General features: G+C 39.4%; 1 protein-coding gene across 1 annotated transcript in view; it reads right to left on the bottom strand.

Moving 5' to 3' along the window:
* ITGAV (integrin subunit alpha V) overlaps positions 1–9,396 on the bottom strand; it is a 47,253-nt gene extending 37,857 nt beyond the window's left edge. The window contains exons 1-2 of the mRNA XM_057421918.1: positions 9,037–9,396; positions 4,438–4,565 (exon numbers count right to left, since the gene is read on the bottom strand). Coding sequence (XP_057277901.1) covers positions 4,438–4,565; positions 9,037–9,200 — 292 coding nt within the window. The 5' untranslated portion in view covers positions 9,201–9,396. The remainder of the gene's footprint in view (positions 1–4,437; positions 4,566–9,036) is intronic.
* Positions 9,397–20,351: the final 10,955 nt, after the last annotated feature.

Raw genomic sequence — 20,351 nt, 5'->3', positions numbered from 1 at the left:
AGGCTGTGAAAGGAGAAAAGGGAGAGAGAACAGATGTGTCTTTAAAACAAATGGGTTTGGACCTTTGTCTCAAAACTGATCAGAAACAGAAAACGTTCTGCTATATTAAGAGCACTCCTTTTACAGTTTTTTCCCACAAGAAATATCTTTTTCCTGGAAAAAGCTCCTAGGCAGCTGGCAGATGAAGCCAACTGTTAGGCTTTCAAAAGGAGGAACCACCTCTCCAGTCAGTTGCATAGACAGAGCAGTACTAGGGCTCAGCAAGCTGTAAGAGCAGTTTTTTCCACCATTTGCTTTCCCAGATTGTTTCTTCTTTATAAGATTCAGAACATTCCCCTATTGCTATGGATTAAAGCACACAAAAACAAAAGTAAATTTTCAGTCACAAAATTATCTGGTGTGAAGAATGGAGACAAGTGAACACAAATACTTACCCACCTTGACCTATAACTCGTGGATTTTGGTAGTTTGAATATGAAATGTAAAACATCTTGCAAAGGAAAGGATTACTGATCTTGTTTATGCTTATGACAACCTTGAAGAATATACTATCTGGCAAATAAAAAATTCTTCCCCATGCTTGTCCTGAAAAAAATAGAGCCTCCTGGACATTCTGAAACTCTGACAGTTAACTGAGAGAGAAAAAAATCCAAAGTATTTTACATAACAGTTTCACTGGAATTGTGGGGATGCTGTGGCAATTGTAGTAAGAAGTCAAATACCAGAACTTTTAGTTTTGTTACAGTAGCACGTTCAGCTATTGAATTAACTAGATAAACAGGAATAAGAAAAAAAAAAGTTCAGTGCTTACACAACATTTTTAATTCAGCTCTATTTCTATCTACAGTTGCAGGATAACTGCAGATAAAAGGACTGCTTCATATTTCAGTTTTGCAACAGAATCAACAAAAGCATGCATGTGAGCAAGCTTGCTCTGCAGTTGATTCCTTTTTAAGTTCATGTGCTTCTAAGTGCAAAAGCTAGCCTGAAATACATGCCTACTGATACTTGAAAGCCTTTAAAAAAAATATTTTTATTCTAACTTTCTGGCCATAGCCATACAAACACATCCAGTACAGCTATATGCACCCCTGAATTTGAGGGCATTTACTATCACACGTTTGTTTGGCAATTTTCACATAGTCATAACCATGTTAAATCAAATCCAACTGATTGCAATGCTAAAATGCTCAGAAGCCCCACAGCGAAGCATCTTTACATTTGGGAATTGTTAATGTGCGGTATAAACATTTTGCCTTCCAAAGCCACCATGTATACCACAGTGTCAAAAGCAGTATAATGTACACAGAAACACACACATGCAGACATCTCTACAGATTATTTTCTAGTGTATTTTTACATGAGTGTAACCACTGTGCTGGGAGATGTAGGACAAGGGGAGATCCCTATTCCCCTTCACAAATATACTGCTGTTTTAATTGAGAAAATATGTTGTGCAGGAACAGTAAAAGAACACTTTCAGCCATCAGTTTAAAAATTGTACTATATGGTCTTGCAAGGGTATTTTTTTTGTGTGTTACAGGCTGGTGAGAAGGGCAATACATATTTTCAGCATGAAAGCTTCAAATTCCATGAATGAACTTCTATTGCCCAGCTTCTTTTCTGAAAGAGCCAAGTTGTTATGCACAGGAAAGAATAAACAAAGTAAATTTGGTACTACAAGAAATATCAGCTTAATATTTCTTTCCTCCAGAGGAGCTGAGGTGAGAGTAAATGCAAGTAACAAGCAATGCTGGTATAAGGTAAGGGCTTGAATAACTCCTCCAAAGATTAATACAAAGCAGCTAGTATGGCTACATAATAGCTGTTGCATTTGTCTCACATATATGACCATGTATCTGTGCTAATATGATACTGAAGCCAAAAGCAAGTGTTTGAAAATAAGACCCAATTCTGTACAGCCACTACCATGCAGCTGAGCTTAGCATAGCCTTTGTACAGATGGAGAAAAGGACCCGTAAAGCTGGAGGAAAGCTTAACTAAAAAAAAACAAACAAGTAATTTTTAAGAAGAAAAAATAATTGCGAAAGAATAAAAAATCTTGCTTGCTGGACCTCTGTAAAACCCTACTCTTGCATTTATTTTGTGATACAATCATGAGACAAGCAAAGACAACCTCACAGAGTCAGAACTTTCCCTTGCTATGTTCACAACACAGAAATGCGGCCTTTTCCTCACACACACAGTGTGGAAGGTGCAGTGGCTTGCCCTTGTCTGGGAGCTGCCAGCTATGCTGTCTGACATGGGGAAGCAGGAGGAGGAATAGGGGCATGCCTTCTAGTAGTTATAAGTTTGCAACTCCACATATGGAGTTTGGCATCAACAGGTAAACAGAGAAAAGCCACAGGTACAAATGTCCTCATTTTCCCAGGTCAGATTTCTCACTAGTTGTACACAGTTAGAAAAGAACTCTGAAGAATACATCTAATTAATTGCACAGAACCTGTGCTGCTTTTTCCATTAACAAAACAGTTAAATAATCAGAGGGAAGGAGTGAGGGATGATATAAAAATCTGCCTTGTACTGCAAAGATAAGCAATACCTCTGGAGGAACACATCATATTGGATAAATGTTGAAGCAGTGATGGATGAACCTGAATTCTTTTAGAGGCTGCGTCTAATCATCTACCAAAAGCACCTCCACATTAGCACCAAAAATCAGTGGTCAAATGTGCTTTCCATTTCCTGCAACATGAATCACAAGTTGTCCCTAACCCTTGTTTCCTTATGAGGTAGGGGCAGGCAGTGGTGGGGGTTTATACTGTGCTAGCAGTAAGACACTGTCATCATAACACAGGGAATCAACCATTCTATTATGCACAAAGAGAAAGACATTTTCTTTTGTCTTAGTGCATTTATTATTTTATTATACTGAAACACAATGCCCTTTTTACCCAGAGAATAATTGACAAATGCATTATTTCCCAATTCATTGCCACAAAGCTAGAATGAGTTAAAACGTGCCTGAAAAATCCTGTTAAGCCATTATGACCTGCTGGTTTTACTGTTAAATTTCAAGCAGTTAACAAGTCCATTACTCACTGTACCATATACTCTAAGCACAGATGAACAGCAAAGCAGCCTGTCCCCTGCATCTATCTACTCTGCCTAGCATATGGAATGCAAATGTTCACAGTATAAGCAGATAAACGCACTGTAATTCCCACATGAAGATGCATCTAGAACCTACCCATGTGGTTTGTCTTTCCCTACCAGAAGTTTTTTGGCTATTAATTACATTAGTGGTGATTATTAATCAGAGACACAGCTTACTAGAGATCTTCAGTATCTGGCAGAAACATTCCTCTACAGTGAAATACAGAGACTGATAATGACTTATCAGCCTCTATATGTACTACCGTCAGATACTACTATTTTTATTTTGCAAGACAACTGTAACATGTTTCAGAAAAATATATGCAGATTTCAGAAATCTAATCACAGCATTTTGCGGTATATTTTGACAATCGAATTGAAAGAAGAGCTTCTCCACTGTATTGTACACAATTTAAGAAGGCCACATAAATCTAACAGGCTTTAGATTGCTAAGTCAAAATTCCAATGGAGGCAACAATGAAATATAACCAGCTAGACCTTAAAAGCACAGGTGTTTCCTGTGCCCTGCCACATAGGTCTTGCTAACCCAATCCCATGACACAGAAAGGTTTTTCCTTCCACATGCTGTAGAAAACAGGATTCAACACTAAGTGGCTTGAGCAGAAAAGCACATGCAATGCATTCTCATACAACTTGCCACAGTCTGTGGAAAATACTGTGTGTACAAGAGCATGAAGACTGCGTGAAGTGTTTAAAGTCCGCATTGCTGCTGATCAGCTATAGTATACTTCAGAAATCGGTAAGTAATGCCTCTGACCGGAGGTACCTTGACTGCTGCTATCACAAATAATATGAAGCTATATGAGGAGAAGAATTTAAAAAAAAAAAAATTTAGCAAAAACTTCCACAGTTTGAAGTTTATACTCCCAGTTTCAGATTAAACTTCCGAGTACTTCTGCCTATACCATTTTTGTTGATATTAAATAATATCTTTCCTCACATGACATGTTCTTAATAGGCAGTAACACCCATATGGTTTGTTGTGAATTAGGTTGCTAAATGTGTTAGGACTGCTGGGAAGTACAGAGGAGAAATATAAATAGATTAAAACAAAAGAAAAATAACATATGCTCACTCAAGCTTTCAGCACATAACAAGGACAAAAGAATTCTAAAACAGAGGAGAGAAAAAAGAAAAAAGAAAAACAAACACCAAACCTTGACAGGTTGCTAGTCCAAGAATGGCTGTATTCACATCAACTACAAAGAAATCCCATGTGATTCTGAATTTCTTCTGCTCCCTCACACTAGGATTAGAGCAGAGACAGCTCATCTCCCCTCACAGCAAGCTACATGTTACCTGTGGAGTCAAATACAATCGGCTGGCAGTTTCTGTTGGAATTCCAGTTACATTTGAGCACCTGGCCTCCTTCTACAATGTTGTGCTGGGTAGTGTTTGCTTTCGGAGCTCCCACCAGAAGAAATACCCTGCAGTAAAAAGAAATAAAACAAAAGTTTCGACACCCAAGGCATACACGTTGTTACTTTAAAACACCTGAAGAGTTACTAAATCAAAAGCCTTGCTCAGCCAACTTTAAATCAGACAAGAAGAACTTCGAGTTTCAGAGAAATTCGTATTAGGATTCAGGACTTGGGCCCCTTTTTTCTGTAAGCAAAAGCTGCCAAACAAACAAACCCCACCAACATTTACCAAAATAAGAGAAAAATAAATTATTCTGTCCTACTTAAAATGACATTTAAAAACAAGATAAACACTTCTATAATCGGGATTTTTCTTTTTTTCCTTTTCAAATATACATATGTACTCAGCGGAACAGGAAATCATGTATTTCTGTAATGTAAAAAAAGTAATTGTCTGGCATCGTTTCTGGTTAATTTTGTGCATAAGAGTAATTCAAGGAACTCAGTTAAAAATGGAAACAATGTATAAACAAAACAGCAGTGCTTCTGAGCTCAGAAGCTACAAACTGGTGAGTCAGCCTAGTACTAGGCAAACACTTTTAAAAATAATCTCCAAGTACCCAAGTGATGGTCAAGCACAGGTTTGTACATTAATGCATCTTTACTGAAATTCATTACACAGTAATCATCTCTTATTAAAATCTGTTGTGCTTTTATAAATCTCTGCTTATATTAATATGTTACATGCATTCCAAGCAGGAACTGTTGAAGAGATTATGCCTGTGAGGTGGTAAAATTCACAAGTTGCCAAGTAAGCAACAGACCGAAAAAACTCACACCAAACAAGGCTCCAACAGGCTATTAACATCTTCCAGGGACTGTGACACCTCCAAAATATACTGGACTCATCGGCACTTTCCTGAGGGTAGTAAATTTGAAGTACAGACAAAGACATAGAGAAGATATAAAACTAAATACTTCATCAGCATCTGCTCTGTTGCTTCCATTTAGACTGTTTAAGATAGAAACTCGCTTGTAAGCACAAGTCTTACAATCAGGCACTATGGTTATTTAGTTTTGAAATTGCTGAATGCTGAACAAGCTGCAAGACTGGTTGAAGAGAATGTTTACAGGAAGGCAGATCCAGGCTTACCAAACTTGCTCTGGTTTTCACAGTCATCTCCCAGACTTCACTTTAGTACAGAGCTAAGTTTATATTTCTTAACATGTAAATATCTGGTATAAACAGGTGGTATCTCATCAAAGCTCAATTCATCAGCAGACCAACAGAAGAGCTAGTTCTCAACCGTGCAATTTTTCAGAAGCTTAAAAATTTCCTGGTGTGAACCTGAATAGAAAATCCAGGTTAGTTGGCAATCCATTTGTCTTCCTTAGTTGCCATTCAAGATTTCAAGAAGAATTTGAAATGCTTTAATCAACTTAAAATGTTCTCTCTGGGCATAACAGAAATGCTTAAAAATAAGCATCATAATGCCAAGTAAAAAAACACAGTCATTATTATAATTGCAATCTATTAAACAAGTGGTAGCTTGCCTTCCGCTTTACTCTTACATCACTAGCTTTTGATAAGCCCCCCAAACTAAATATTTGTTAAAAAAAAAAAAAATCATTCCTATTCTAATCATGTACTTTAACACTTTCTTACAATAATCTTTGATATGAGGTTTATTAAAAAGATTACCAACAAATAAATCAGTATGTGACTCCACAAAGGTTTAGACACTGCTTCTCCCAAAGCAAAAAAAAAAAAATCAAGTATTTTTCTCATCACAGAACAAATGAACAGATTGTGGTAGGTCTTATAATAACATACAAATTAGAGACAGAGAAGCTGCCTCTAGTCCACGTGTTTTGTGAAAGGAGCAACAGAGGGAAAACTGTTGTTTCCATAGGAATACACCAGCTATGATTTGATATTGTGCACTTCCACATGATGCGGCACAATGCTGCAGATGAAACTGGGAGTGCATTGACAGCTTCGGTCAACACGCTTACAGCAATAATCACTCACCAGTGCTTTACCATGGGCCAATAAACTGGTATTTCCATGTACTTATAAAATGGAAGGCAGACTGTCAAATGCAATTCGTTTAAACCATGTCATGTATGAGAAACCTTTTCTAGTTTTTATAAGGTTATGTTCATCAACTTTGTATTATATGCCCTCTACCAGGCATCACATAGCACCCTGATACAAGACTACTGGAGCAGGGCTTTAATACTGGACTCCTAAATATGCTTTATTTTGGTATCCAGCAGGTCAAAATACACTATGAAACAGCTGCTTGAGCATTCAGGAACTAGTAACTCTCCTTTGTTATCAAGCTAGTCAATCCAAGTAGCTTTAGCTCAACTAAATTCACGCAATCTCTAGTACTCATATGGAGAAAAAGCGACAAATACAATTTCACCTAATACCATTAGAGCCTGTTTCTGTAAAATTTGCAAAGCTACTTTGTTCCAATTATGAGCTTAAATTTAAGCACCAGGGGGTGCAACACCAGGAGTTCACTTAGCAGATACACAGTAACTTCTAATTACACAAAAAAAAAAAAAAAGAGAGAGAAAAACATTCCTTCAAAGACATAAAGGAGTCTTCCATGCTGCCTGAAAACCACTAGTGTTCCAAGTTACTAAAAGAAAAAAGCCATCAGTGTTTTATTTTACAGCCATGCACTTTGAGATCACTAGGTATTACAAAAATAATTGAAAGGTTCCAAACAGTGATTCCAATTACAGTTACTTCACATAGGTACTTATCAGAAAGCAAGGAAGAAAGTTTACCACCCACATTTACCAGTCTCCTGATAACTTTTTGCAGCCACACATGCCAGCTTAGAAATAAAGGGAGAGACACAAATAGAATATTTTTCTTAAGTACCAAGACTTAAATAGGATTAAGACAGCACAGAAAGATGTTGCAACACATGCAAGTCAAGACAGGATGACTTCTAATATTGTAGGCAATAAAGAAATGCAAATAAAGCTAGGCTGATATATTGCATAAAGGCTTGCTCAATAGCTATAAAATTTGTTCATAAGGTTTTATGACTTAGAGAATTCCCCACAGCATGACAGAAGCTAGCAGCCTTTTCAGCTTTAAGATAGGAGAGGAGGGGGAAAAGTGACAAAAGCTGGATCTTAATGTAGCCCACACTTGAGAAATGCAGACTATGCAACACCATGACTTTGAAGTTAGTGCCACAACTATTCAAAAGTCTGAAATACACCAGCCTCTGCTCAGTTGTCATGTAATACGAAATGGGAACATATTCAGAAAGCAGATGCAGAGTGTTTACATGGAACTTCTTTTCCAGAGTCAGCAACAGCTTCGTGACCTGCACAGACACAATGCAACCCATACGAGGCACTTCTGCAAAGAGCAGTCAAAAAAGAGGACAGAGGAAATTCTGAGATTTCAGTGGGACAAAGCCCATGAGATATAATGAAGCAAAATGCCATACCTTCATCTTTCTACACGCTATTTATCACCACTGGTAGCTGCATAAGCCACGGACTGGTAAGGCTATTCAGAAAACCTAGCAGTGCAGTTTGTGCCACGTTAGGGAGCCTGCTTCCCAGTGAGAGGGCCTCAGCAGGCAGAGCCACTCCAGACCGGGAGCAGATGGAGCTGAGCTGGGGGTGGCGTGGCTCTGCCCAGCAGTGCCAGTGGCTGTGCACACCAGTGCCAGGGTCCTGCCACAGAGACCCCATTTTGTGTGGGCCACCACGGGCACTGGAGCTGCTAGCCCAGAGGGGACAGGCACAGCTCAGCATAGCTCGTTCATGAAATCATCACAACTGTATCATGAAATCACAGAATGGTTTGAGTTGGAAGGGACCTTAAAGCTCATCCACTTCCAACCCTCTGCTACGGGCAGGGACACCTCCCACTAGACCAGTCTGCTCCAAGCCCCGTCCAACTTGGCCTTGAACACTGCCAGGGATGGAGCAGCCACAGCTTCTCTGGGCACCCTGTGCCAGCACCTCACCACCCTCACAGGGAAGAACTTCTACCTCATATATCACCTAAGTCTCCCCCCTGTCAATTTAAAATCATTCTCCCTTGTCCTGTCACTGCATGCCCCTGTAAAAAGCCCCTCTCCCGGTTTCTTGTTGGCCCCTTCAGGAACCAGGAGCTGCTCTAAGGTCTCCCCGAAGCCAGGGGAGCCTTCTCCAGGCCAAACAAGCCCAGCTTTCTCAGCCTGTCTCCATAGCCGAGGTGCTCCAGCCTGCTGATCAGCTGCGTTCGGCACGGGGCCCGAGCGAACGTCTCCCATCAATGAACCGCTCCGAATCTCTTCCGAGAACTGCCCAGGCGACATCTCTGCCGTGCGAGCTATAAGGGAGCAGCCCGGCCGCTGACACGGGGACGGCAGCAACCCCGCCAGAGGAGAGAATAGAAGAAAGGAAGGAAAGGAGCCGCAGGGCCAGGGCCCTCTACTCCCGGGGAGCGGCAGCCCCGACAGAGGCCGGCCGGTAGCGCGTCGGTGGGCAGAAGAGGGCGGGCACTTACGAGGACGGGTCGGGAGCGAAGAAGTCCACGGCGAAGCCGAAGTAGCTGCCCTGCGGACCCGAGTACACGGCCGGGCGCTCCACGTCCAGGTTGAAGGCGCCGCCGGGGACCAGCGCGCCGCCCAGCAGTGCTAGCAGCCGCAGCCACAGCCACGGCCCCGCCATGGCCCCACCCGGCAGGAACGAAGCGAAGTGACGGAGGATACGGAGGGGCCGCGCGTTTCCCGCGATCGGCGGCGGCGCGGAGAGGGAAATCACTTCCTCTCGCCCTACGCCCAGTTCCCTTTTCTGCGCGGGACGGGAGAGGCAGGAAGGAGAAGCGGCATCATGTGGTGCCGGAGGCGGGCCTTGCCGTGCGCCGCACCGGGCCCGGCCCGGCTGTAGCGCCACTCACTCTCGCCCTTCCTCACTGCCTGCTGCTGGCACGGCCGGGTCTAGCTGTAGGAGCGCCGGTGCCCAGCCAGGGAGAGGCTCTACCCCGCTCCGCTGCGACTGGAGCCACAGGCGGCTGCGGTTCAGATGGACGGGAGGGAAAGCACCCGAGCCCTAAGCAGTTTGTGCTGGATCCCAAGGCCAGAGAAGCACTAAAAGCAAGAAGAGGAGACGGTATGCATAGTTCGTCTTAAAACTTCATCCTTGGTAAAACCTTCTCAGTAAAGCCTTTCTTGCCAAGTCTTGAAACAACCTCTGTTGTGAAAAGAGTGAAATAAGTGTGGACTCATCATTGAGGAAAAAAACCATCGTTTTTCAAATTAATGGAATAGTAAACGGAGTAGTTTAAAGTCACACGGTCCCCACAGAGCCCCGCAGCATGAAGTATTCCTGAAGTTTTGACACAATTGGCTTAATTCAATAGATACAAAGTAGCATATTGAAACTTTGAACTAGGTGCCTTTAACATTGCCTGTTTTCATTTTAATGAATTGTTCCTTCAAAGAACCCAAGGACCTTTTTTTTCTGAAAAAAAAAAAGGGGGGGGGGGGCATTTTTCATCACTTAAGGAATCACATATCAGAGTACCAGTTTCCTGTTTTCTCTTGGAGTGCAAATTTACAGTCACTGTTGGGTTTGGTTTGATCTTTCTTTTAATAATGTCTGATCAGCCTACATTCACTGATACCATGGTATTTAGGCTTGCAAGAACAAATGTGTCATGTATAATTTATCCTAAGGGAAAGGACTGAACATTAATACTGGGTGATCGTTTCAATTTCTTTCTAAATACATACAGGAATTTCCTTAAAAATAACTTCAACACTTATATCTTAATACATCCAGATTTCATATTAACAGGCAAGATAAATTAAGCAGCCTTGAAGTCAACAGAAAATATAATAGAGAAAGAGGGTGAGTGATGGCAATATTTTAAAAGCCAGATGTAAAATATGTAAACTAGGTTGTACACCATGGATTCTTGACAAGCCTACTGACACTTACCTACTGTTAAAAGGCTTGGGTTTTCTTACAAGTTCATTTGGAAAGATTACCCATACACGGAAAAAAAAGAAAACAAGTATGGAAAGAGAGAGAGGGGAATTCACAATAAATTGTTCTCACTGAAAAGGGGCTGCAAGTTCAGTTTTTATGTATAAAATGCTTTAGATCTTGTTTCTTCCCCACCTAGAAATACACACATCACCTCAAAACTTGCACAACCCTGCAGTGCTGCTGCTCCACTGTAAGCAATAATATTTTTCAAATTTATGCTTAAAAAATAAGTACATTTTAAATGTAGGTTTTTCAGCAATCTCATGCTTTTAACACAAAGGGAGAACCCCCAAATGTTTCCATTTACTCATTCTCATAATTTTCCTGTCCTCAGTAAAGTATATCACAGCTTGACAAATAGCAGCACACAGTGGTTTGTTCAAGTAAATCTGTGGCAGAGCCAGAAAGAACCACCAGGTAATTCTGTGCTCCAGTCACTTGTTCTTGATACCAAGCAATAATAATAATTCCTTAAGGAAGCCATCTTAAGGATTCTTATTCTATCAAGAAACAGAGGACTTCTTATACCTAGATTTGATACGTGTTGCTAATTTTCCTGACTTGGCCACCTCTTCATAGATAAAAATAAATAAATAAATCATTAAGGTGAATTTTTATAGTTATTTACTGACTTTTCTTGCAACTGTTGTACTACAGACCCGATCAATGCAAAACTGTAGATGAGTTAGTACGTTACTAAATTCTAGCAAGTAGGACAATAAACTAGAGTGGTTTATATGTACTTTGATTAATAAGTCAGAAATTTAGGGAAAAGGAAGATTTTTTCTTGATTATACAACTTCACAACATTACACAAATAGTGAGGGATACATTATTTTTAAGGTATCAGAATTGCATTACCAAATAATAACTTCTGGGTTTCTAAGGATTGGCTGTGTGTAGCACTACTACTTGTTGTCAGCAATTGCTAAATAACAGGTCAGAGGAATGATTCCGGTTTTATACAGTCAGGGATTACTCATCCCCAGGGAAGTCTATCTTCAAACCATTTCCTCTCTTCAAGAAGATAACTGCTTTTTCAACAGCTGTTTTGTGCATATCTGTTCTTTCCATCATTTGACCCAAGGTGAAGCTGCCTGTTTTTTTCTGACTCAGCACTCTACTCCACATTCCCACTGATTTTAGTCATCAGTCGCAAGCGGAAGCAGTGGCGTTGCTGCTGTCTAGCCTTAATGCAGAACACAGTCAGAGTCAGTCTAGGCAGCCAGGAAGCATAGGCACCCTATAGCATACCCTACATGGTATCATACCAAATGAAGTGCGCCAGTTTGGGATTACACTTCTAATCAAAGTAAATCTTGCTGTAAAAGAAGGAAAGTATTTTCTGTTGCAAAAGAGATCAAGTGATTGATTCCATTGCTTGCATTGAACTACTATGTCCAGCAGAATCACGGATGGAGGAATGAAAGCCTAAACCAGACTTTGCAGTTAACTTGAAGCAGGAAACACCCAGTGAAGATATGATTTTTCTTTACTAGCTTGTTTAGTTCTCAGCATGACTAAAATAAACAGCTACTGAGATCATATTACAGAATGTAAACATATGAACTCTATGTTTCTAAAATATAGAAATACTCTCCCATCATCTCAAGTTTTCAATTTACAGGCTACTGATTAAGATATCCAGTGGTGAAAATTAACCACTAAGAAGTGGGCAGCAGGCACTTTTAACAAGGCACCAAATTTTTTCTTTGCATTTATAATTGAATACAATTATTTTGCAATTCTTTGAGGCCAAAAAAACCTGCTTTCCATTATTCAGTAGATGAAACTAGTTTCCTGTTACAAGTTGTTAGTCTTGTTAGTTTTTACTCATACAGGTAGTTAGTAACACATCCAAATAAAAACTGCAAGATGCAAAACACTTAGCACTTCTGCTAGACATGTACTCAATTGTTTTACTGCTCCTAAATCTCTGGCCTGTAACATGGATGTAGTATTTCAGAATATTTTGCTTTACAATTATGCCTCCTTTTGACATTACGCTCATCAGCAAGAAGTGGACAAAATCCTATAATTTGCTAGATATTGCAGATGCACAAGCCACCATGGTCCTACTTGCAAAGGCGCAGCAAGACATCCAGCATACAAGCGATAAGCTTCAGCCTCTTAGGGGATACAGTGCTTTACAGTACCAGTGGTGTTACTATCTGGAGCAAATAAAGGATTACCACTGATTTGTTAATGATTACTGCTATTAGTCTCCCAGAAAAGCCTTTGTCAACGTGAAAGTTTTAGTACGTATTTTGCTCTTGTGACATCCAGACACTTGAACTTTTAAGGAGGCTTAGCTGCCCCAAACTTTTTAAGAACTGACTTGGTTTTTAAGAAGGTCATATAAAGCAAGCCTAACTTGTCCAAAAAGATGGACTTTACATGTTATTTTGGTTTGGTCAGTTGATGCCTTTTATTTATATTTTAATATTAATCTTTCATATTAATTTTCTTTATAATATTAAATCTAAAAAATATGGAAGCATTATTGGGTGAGAATCACAAAGAAACCACTACAGCAATGTTGTAAGCTTGATTTGCCTTATTGCCCCTATGAGCAATTCACCACATCAACAAAATCTCATTTTTTTTTTTTTTGCAAAAGCTTTCTTTAGCCTAGGGCTATAGGAGTATGTTTTCTTTAGGACAATGGCTAAACTTTAAAATCAGGTTCTAGCTGGTGAGCAACTTTCAGTGGTGTTTGAAATCTTCCAGTTCAAAAGCAAGTGAAGCATATCAGGATTTTTCCTGATTTTTTCAGCACCGATAGCTGTATTCAGTCTTAGTCAGTGTCTTTCCACAAGCCCTTTTTTGTGTTTTATAGACTGCTTGTTACTCACCAGTTTGTTTTTTGGTTTTTGATTTTTTTTACACTACATCTTTAGAGCATCAAATACAGGGATAACTTTTCTTGATTTACAAAAGGATTCATATTTCTCTAGTCTGACAAGGTGAGTCACTATAAATCATACGTGTGTGTGTCAGGTTTTGCTTCACAGAGCACTTCTGCAGATCTAGTAAATATATCCAGATGTTGCTCAGTAACACCCCCAGAGACCTAAATATTTTTTAAATATATTTTTAAACATCTTACTCTAGAGAAAAGAATCAACAGGAAATAATATAAAAGAAGAAACAGATCAGAAAAAAAACCTCCTGACCTCTGTAATATTCTCTGCAAAATCTCAGTAAAAATGCATATACAAGATGTAACAGAGGCACAAAAAGCTAAATACCACCCTGTTCCATTGTGGGAACACCAGCCCAGAGGGGAAAGCCTGGGAAGTCACCACACCTACCTCCCAAACCATGGTAAAGGAGTTTTCAGGAGACAGGCAGGGAGAACCTGGGGTCTCATGTCTTCCAGTGGGAAAGGTCTTGGCAGAGCTATCTAGAAGGGGATAGGGAGAATTTGCTAATCTAGAGAAGATAACAGAGTTGGCTTTCTGCCTCAAGTAGGAAAACAAATGAAACATTGAAATCCCAGTCTTGCTTTGCTTTTCCATCTCACATGGAGTATCCGTGTTGTTTACAGAAGTGTTGCTTTATTTCTGCTTCTCCTACCCTACTGAAATGGGAAACCTTGCATAGCACCTATGTAACCCACTAGATGAAAATGCTCCAGCTCCCTCTGAGTTACTACTGCAGTACCAGCTCCTTTAAAGGCTGATACCATCAGACAGAACCACACTTAGACCTTTTGCCACATCCTAATCTACCCTTCTGCTTTTATCCTGCAGAGCCAGTAAATACATAGCAGGCACAATCAACACGAGTGCTAATATTATGCTTGGTTAAGTAAAGAACCATCCTTACCTTCATGGCTCTCTCCTCCACCTTTTTCTACCTTTTGAGAGAAGGTAAATCACTTGCTGTACGCCATGAATTTAACTTTTTATATTCACAAAAGGTCCTCTTGAACACACTACTTTTATGCAGTTCCACAAAGCTGAGAAAGACACCATTATTTGCCCAACGCCTTAATGCTGATTCTTAGTTGCATCTAAATTTCTTTCCTGAGAACCTTTCCTTTCTTTTGCTTTACACTGCTTTCATACAATTCTGTATTTTCTGATGAGACCATCAGCCATAGCAAGTGCATACAGAGCAGGTTCCTAGAACACACAGGCAGTCTTTATTTAGAAAGTGCAAGTGACAACACCTGGCAAAAATACTCATGAAACAGCATTCTTCCTGGAGCAAAGAGAAACAGAACACTTCCCTACAACCAGGATCTGTAGGCACAGAGGACAGGGGTCACTTTCCAATAGGTTTCCATTTATGGAGAATTTTAGGAAGACAAGAGGCATTTTCTAGTTTTCTTCCATTCTTGCCTGCTTCTGGTTATACAGGAATACTGGAGATTACTGCTTCCTGTTATATAGCTATAACCATTCTGCCTTTAGTGCAAATGAGCTTTGATTTAGTAAAAGTGTGGCTGCTTATGTATGATTCACTTTCTCTTCCCTAGTTTTTGAGAACTTTTCACTAATTTTTCCTAGTTTTTTTGGTCATGCATTTTCTAAATACTCAAATAAAGCTCAGTCTTAAAGAGCAGTCATCACTGCTTTAACAATTTACTATTCCAGAAACATAATGCAACATTCTGCCTTGAAGTATCTGTACTCTAGTGCCCCTGTATCACAATAACACTTCCACATTCCTGCTCCAGGAAACAAAACCAAGTTTAAAACTTACAAAGAATTCTCTGGTTAACACTTAGGGAAAATAAATTCTTCAGACTGCACTGTGCTCAGTAATGAATTCAGACTTTTACTGTGTTGAAAAATAGTAAGATGCAGAGCAAGTAGGATTGAAAGACAATGAGTCAAGTAGAGCCAAGCTCCTTCCCATCTGACACTGTGAATATTCTTTTACACTCAAATACAGAAGCACTAAAAGATTGCAATAAGGCAGATTGACATGGAGAAAGGTATTTCCCTCCCTTTCTGTCTCAAAAAGAGTGCTTCAGGTGTTTAACCCCATGGCCTTGATAAAGCAGCTCAGCCATCAGCTCTAGCCTTTAGGCTTCAGAGGACATCTTAGAGAACAAGCTTCCTTCCTCTTCCCCCTGAGGACATCCCCTTTCTCCAAAAACAAAGAACACCAACTCACCCTCACTTCGAAAGCCATTACATTTTGATCCTCTGTATCCAAAGAATACTGTCCTGTCTGGAATTAATATAAAACCAAAGCATCTTGTTATCTATGAAACATTATACTAGTGACTATGTTTTTGTGGAGTTAAAGAACAAATGTTTATGTCAAGGAATAAAACTAAAGCAAGTGGATCATTACAGAATCAGGTCTTTAACCCTTCTAACAGAGGGTCTAGCCAGGAGGGTGTGTGTTTGTTGTAGGTTTGTTTTGTTTTAGAGGGGTTTTTATTGTTTGCTCCCAAGACATTAGCCTGCAATTGCCAGGAGGTTGCTCCTATAAAATCCTGCGTCTAGACATGGGTACTGCTGGTGAAAGAACTTTTTTTTGCATCTATCAAAAAGAAGTCTGCCAGTTAATGCACTCATCAGTGACAGAAATAGCAGATGCTTCTGCTTTGAATAAAGAAAACATTTAAAAGCTCTTTCCTTTTTGCTACCTTGGGCAAAAATTCCTCATTCCACTTCTCCCTACCTCCCCGCACATCCAGAGAACAGGAAGTTATTTATGTATAAGCAAGTGTTCTGTAGAATTGTAATTTGGTATTTTTGTGGAAGACGCTGTGTGGGACAAGATCTAACATGACTATTTATAGATATAGACATTTTGTACTGGTAAGTAAAAAACTGAATAGCTTGTGGTAAAAGGCTGACACTACTGAGATGAAGTGTAGTTCCGATTCCTACTAGCTTCTCATCCAGTGGAAAAGTTCCCAAAGGTGAAACAAGAGCAGTTAAAGACATTCCTTTTGATCCCTTATAGTTTATCCCCTCTTATTTTGGCTTTTTAAGACAGATCTTTGCTATATCCTTTCTGCCAGGCTTTCCTAATCCTCCTTCTCTCCATTTTATAAATAGAACTCATGAGTGTTTAGGCTCATAGTAAGAGCATGCGCTGCCAGGCAATGCTGTGCTTTGCTCTGTGTTTGGGGAGGTAGCCCAAAGGGAGAATGAAGCCAGCTGCTTTATACAGTCATTACTACACTAGTTGATATGGATCAGAGAGGCCAGTCAGTAGGTAGTGTTTATACTTGGAAGACAGAAAGAAACAACCAAAAGAAAGCAATGAAAAGTAAGGATTAAATGTTACTTGACTAGAAGCTTTGCTGTTATGCGATTTTTAAGGAAGCATTAAGTTGCTCCTGTAGGATTTTCAAAGTGGAGAGCAATTAATCTTTTTCTTAAGTAGTCTACTGTTCCCAAGCCATGACAACTAAACTACTTGACATGTCAAACATTACTAAGACTGGTAGAAAACACTGACTGAAAGCTTGTGATGGATTTGTATTATTCTATGAAGAACAAACTACCATGATGTCTTCGATCCAATCTTTACATGCAATATTCAGAGCACAAGACTGACAGCCTCAGCAACAGATGGTAAACTAAGGAATAAATCAGGAATGGAGATGAAACATGAACAGGACCAAAGATCTCCTAGAATAGCTAGTCTGTTAACATACACTAGAGTCCTGAGAAATGTAAGATTTAAGCCGATTTACTACAACTATAGAAAATATGCTACACCCAAGTTATACGCTGAGAAGGCAGTTTTATTTCAACACAGATCCAAGGATGCAGCATCCATAGGACACATTTCCCTAGTGGCAGACTGTACAAATTATGTCGTTTTGCCTTGTGAGCCTTCTATAATAATTTGCTTCTGCTTCTTTTCATGCCTTTATTATTATTATTATTATTTTGGAAGGGAAAGCTGTGATGCTTTCTTTTCCATTTTATTTTCCTTTTAACTTAGGAGTCCATCTTAGTCTGATTAGGTATACTTAGGGTACATCTCAGGTATACTTCAGGAACTCCTCCTCAGTTTTAAGCCAGACTTGCTCAAATTAAGGTCTAAATGTATTACAATACTCTGTAACCACAAATGTAAAATACATTACCTCTGAGGTCTCTTTCACTAAACAGAAAGGAAATGCTGCTATTTTATGATTGAAAGATGTGATTACTTTTGCCATTCATTTCAATAATGTGCTATGAAAGAGCTTACTGTGCTCACATATGAGGGATATAACATCATAGATGAATAAAATATCTTGGCCTTATTGCCAATAGCAGCAACAGCCACTCTCCGTAAAAAGACAGAGAATCTCTTGAAATGCAACAACTAAAAGTGACAGACTAAGCCAAGGTCACTTCTATGCCTCTAAGGGTAGTGTGAGGGAAAGAGAGAAGGGTGATTTGCAGATACCGCTGTAAAAGCACTTAAGGTGTTCACAGCTACATAAAATATGTCTGGTACATAACCAGAGGGAAAAATTAGTATTTGCTTCATTGAAGATTTCACTGATTAAGTCCCATTCACAGCAATGAATCAAGCACCTTAAGAGAGAATTTTTAACTAAATTAAAATTATTTTTAATTAAAATTTCTAATTCTGTAAAAAAAGGTTTCTAGCACTGAAACACATCAAGGGATTGTGTTCTTCATATGTAAAATATATCAGCTCCTTTTTTTATATCCGTTTTCTCTACTTGGCATCAAATCAAAGCTAAGGAAGGCACAGGATATCACTTCCTTCAAGTACTTTTCCCTAGGGGTCCAATAATACAAGGTAGAAGGAGTCACGTTCAAAACAAGATGTAGCAGAGCTGTGGAATTGTTGCTTTTCCAAAGGATGCTAAAAATGCATAAGAATTCAAGGGAGAAACAGGGAACACACTCAGAAGAGGAAGCCATCACAGGCTACATCTACTAGAGTAAATTGTTGGAAGCAAAGTACAACAAGCTCCGAGATGTGCATGGGCTTGTGATTCTCTTACCTTTTGCTTCCCCTACCTTTTGCTTCCCCATGTGTCTGGCTTTTAGAGTGTGATAAATGGTCTCTTGGTCAGATGCAGTGCAGCTGCTGTTATAGTGGTGTTTGCAGTTCCTCTGGCCTTCCCATAGCTCACTTTTCCAATTCTTGCCTTTTTCTTTTTTATGTTATTCAGGGAGTATTTCTGCTGAGATACTTCAGGTAGATATACATGAGAAATGTTTGCGTATGAGAGCAATCTTGTTCTCTCAGTTTAAGACTGTAATAATTTCACTGTGAGGGAGACAGAGCTTTAGCCTTGTTAATATTTTCAGTTTAGTCACTCCATCATGCTACAGTTTCAGTAAGTTACTAAAACCACTCCACATAGCACAGGAATAACAAACACTGTTTATGAAACTTCTGTTATTTGTAAAATAGAAGCTTATAAAATATTTAAGACTGTGTTGCTTATTATGCTCAGGTCATTTTTAAAAAGGGGCATACACATTACAAAATAAGCAGAAATCAGCATTCAGAATGTCTGACACTGTTTTGACACTTGTTATTCTACACATCTGATGAATGAGCTGTAAAAGAAAATCTCATACTTTGAAAAATACTAATTTGTATGTGTCACTTCTTTATGCACAATTTGCTTAATACAAGTAATCTATTATGACAGTGTTGAATTGCAAAGAAAAGTACCACTGGTTCCAAAGCTTATCAACAGCAAAACCTCCCCTTGATACAAAAAAACAGTTGGGAAGCGTTGTCCATTCCGTTACAAACAACTAATAGATAATGTGATATTTCATAGAATCATAGAATAGTTAGGGTTGGAAAGGACCTTAAGATCATCCAGTTCAAATTTTTTCCAGGCCTTTAACAGCAGTGTTGATTATAAAACTCAGGGAGCTCTGAGTAACAAAGTAGTGGCAAGCATAGAATTCAATCATAGAGGTCTCAAAAAGAAACAAAACCAAAAAAACAACCTATAAGAATTTAAAGCTAACCAATTTAAGCAGTTCAAGCGTGCTACAGAAATGGTATTTTAACATACAGCAGAATTCAAAGCCAACAAATACTTTATTCCCACAATAGCAAACACCAAGAATGAAAGGCATGGGTTTTCTGCCATGTTTTTTATATTACTTTTGTCTAGTAACAAAGGTACTGTGAAGGCTAAGTGCTAAACTAGTGCATTGCCTCAGTGAATGTTAAAGCCATAGTTTTACTATGCCTCGCACACAGTGATCTTTTAAGATAGGTATAAAACTAGACAATGCAAGGAATGGTGGAGGCTGCAAGGAACAGGAATTACAGAGGTGTTCTTCCCCTGGCTTATGATCCTTTCCAGTCTGACCTCGATCCAGTGAGTGTCTCACACCAAGACTTCCTGCTCCTTTAACTGTGAAACACTAATTTTGACCAATACAAACTGGACGGCCACTGAAGTGAAGATACTGTTATTTTAGAATTCAGATTCTCATTTTTCCATGACTCCCTTTTATATCAGGCTAATCTCAAGAAACTGGCATCGATAGCAATAACTTGGTGGTAAGTCACGCTGAAGTAGACTCAATTCTATCACAGCGTTCATTTCCAATATATTAATCCGTCACCTAGCTTAAGTCAGGCCTTGGCATTCATTTTTAATTGAGCATTAACTGACTGAAACGCCCAATCAGCTGCAAATTTAGGCTTCTTTAATCCACAAGATCAGGAACTTCAAACAGGTTATATTCAAGCCTATCTTCAAGCAGAAGGCAGAAGTAGCAGCATATTGCTACTAATCCTCAAAAGCATGCCTGAATACTACACTAACAAAGACTTCTTTAAAAGCAGTCACTCTACTTTCAGGGTTAGAAAACTAGACAGACCAACCAAGCAAAGAGGCTG

Source organism: Pezoporus wallicus, unplaced genomic scaffold, assembly GCF_028554395.1.
Source record: "Pezoporus wallicus isolate ANWC-B61680 ecotype Strahan unplaced genomic scaffold, APGP_CSIRO_Pwel_v1 contig_6472, whole genome shotgun sequence".
In the NCBI taxonomy this organism is placed as follows: domain Eukaryota; kingdom Metazoa; phylum Chordata; class Aves; order Psittaciformes; family Psittacidae; genus Pezoporus; species Pezoporus wallicus.
The sequence above is the reverse complement of the archived record's forward strand: the minus strand, read 5'-3'. Positions and strand labels throughout refer to the sequence as shown.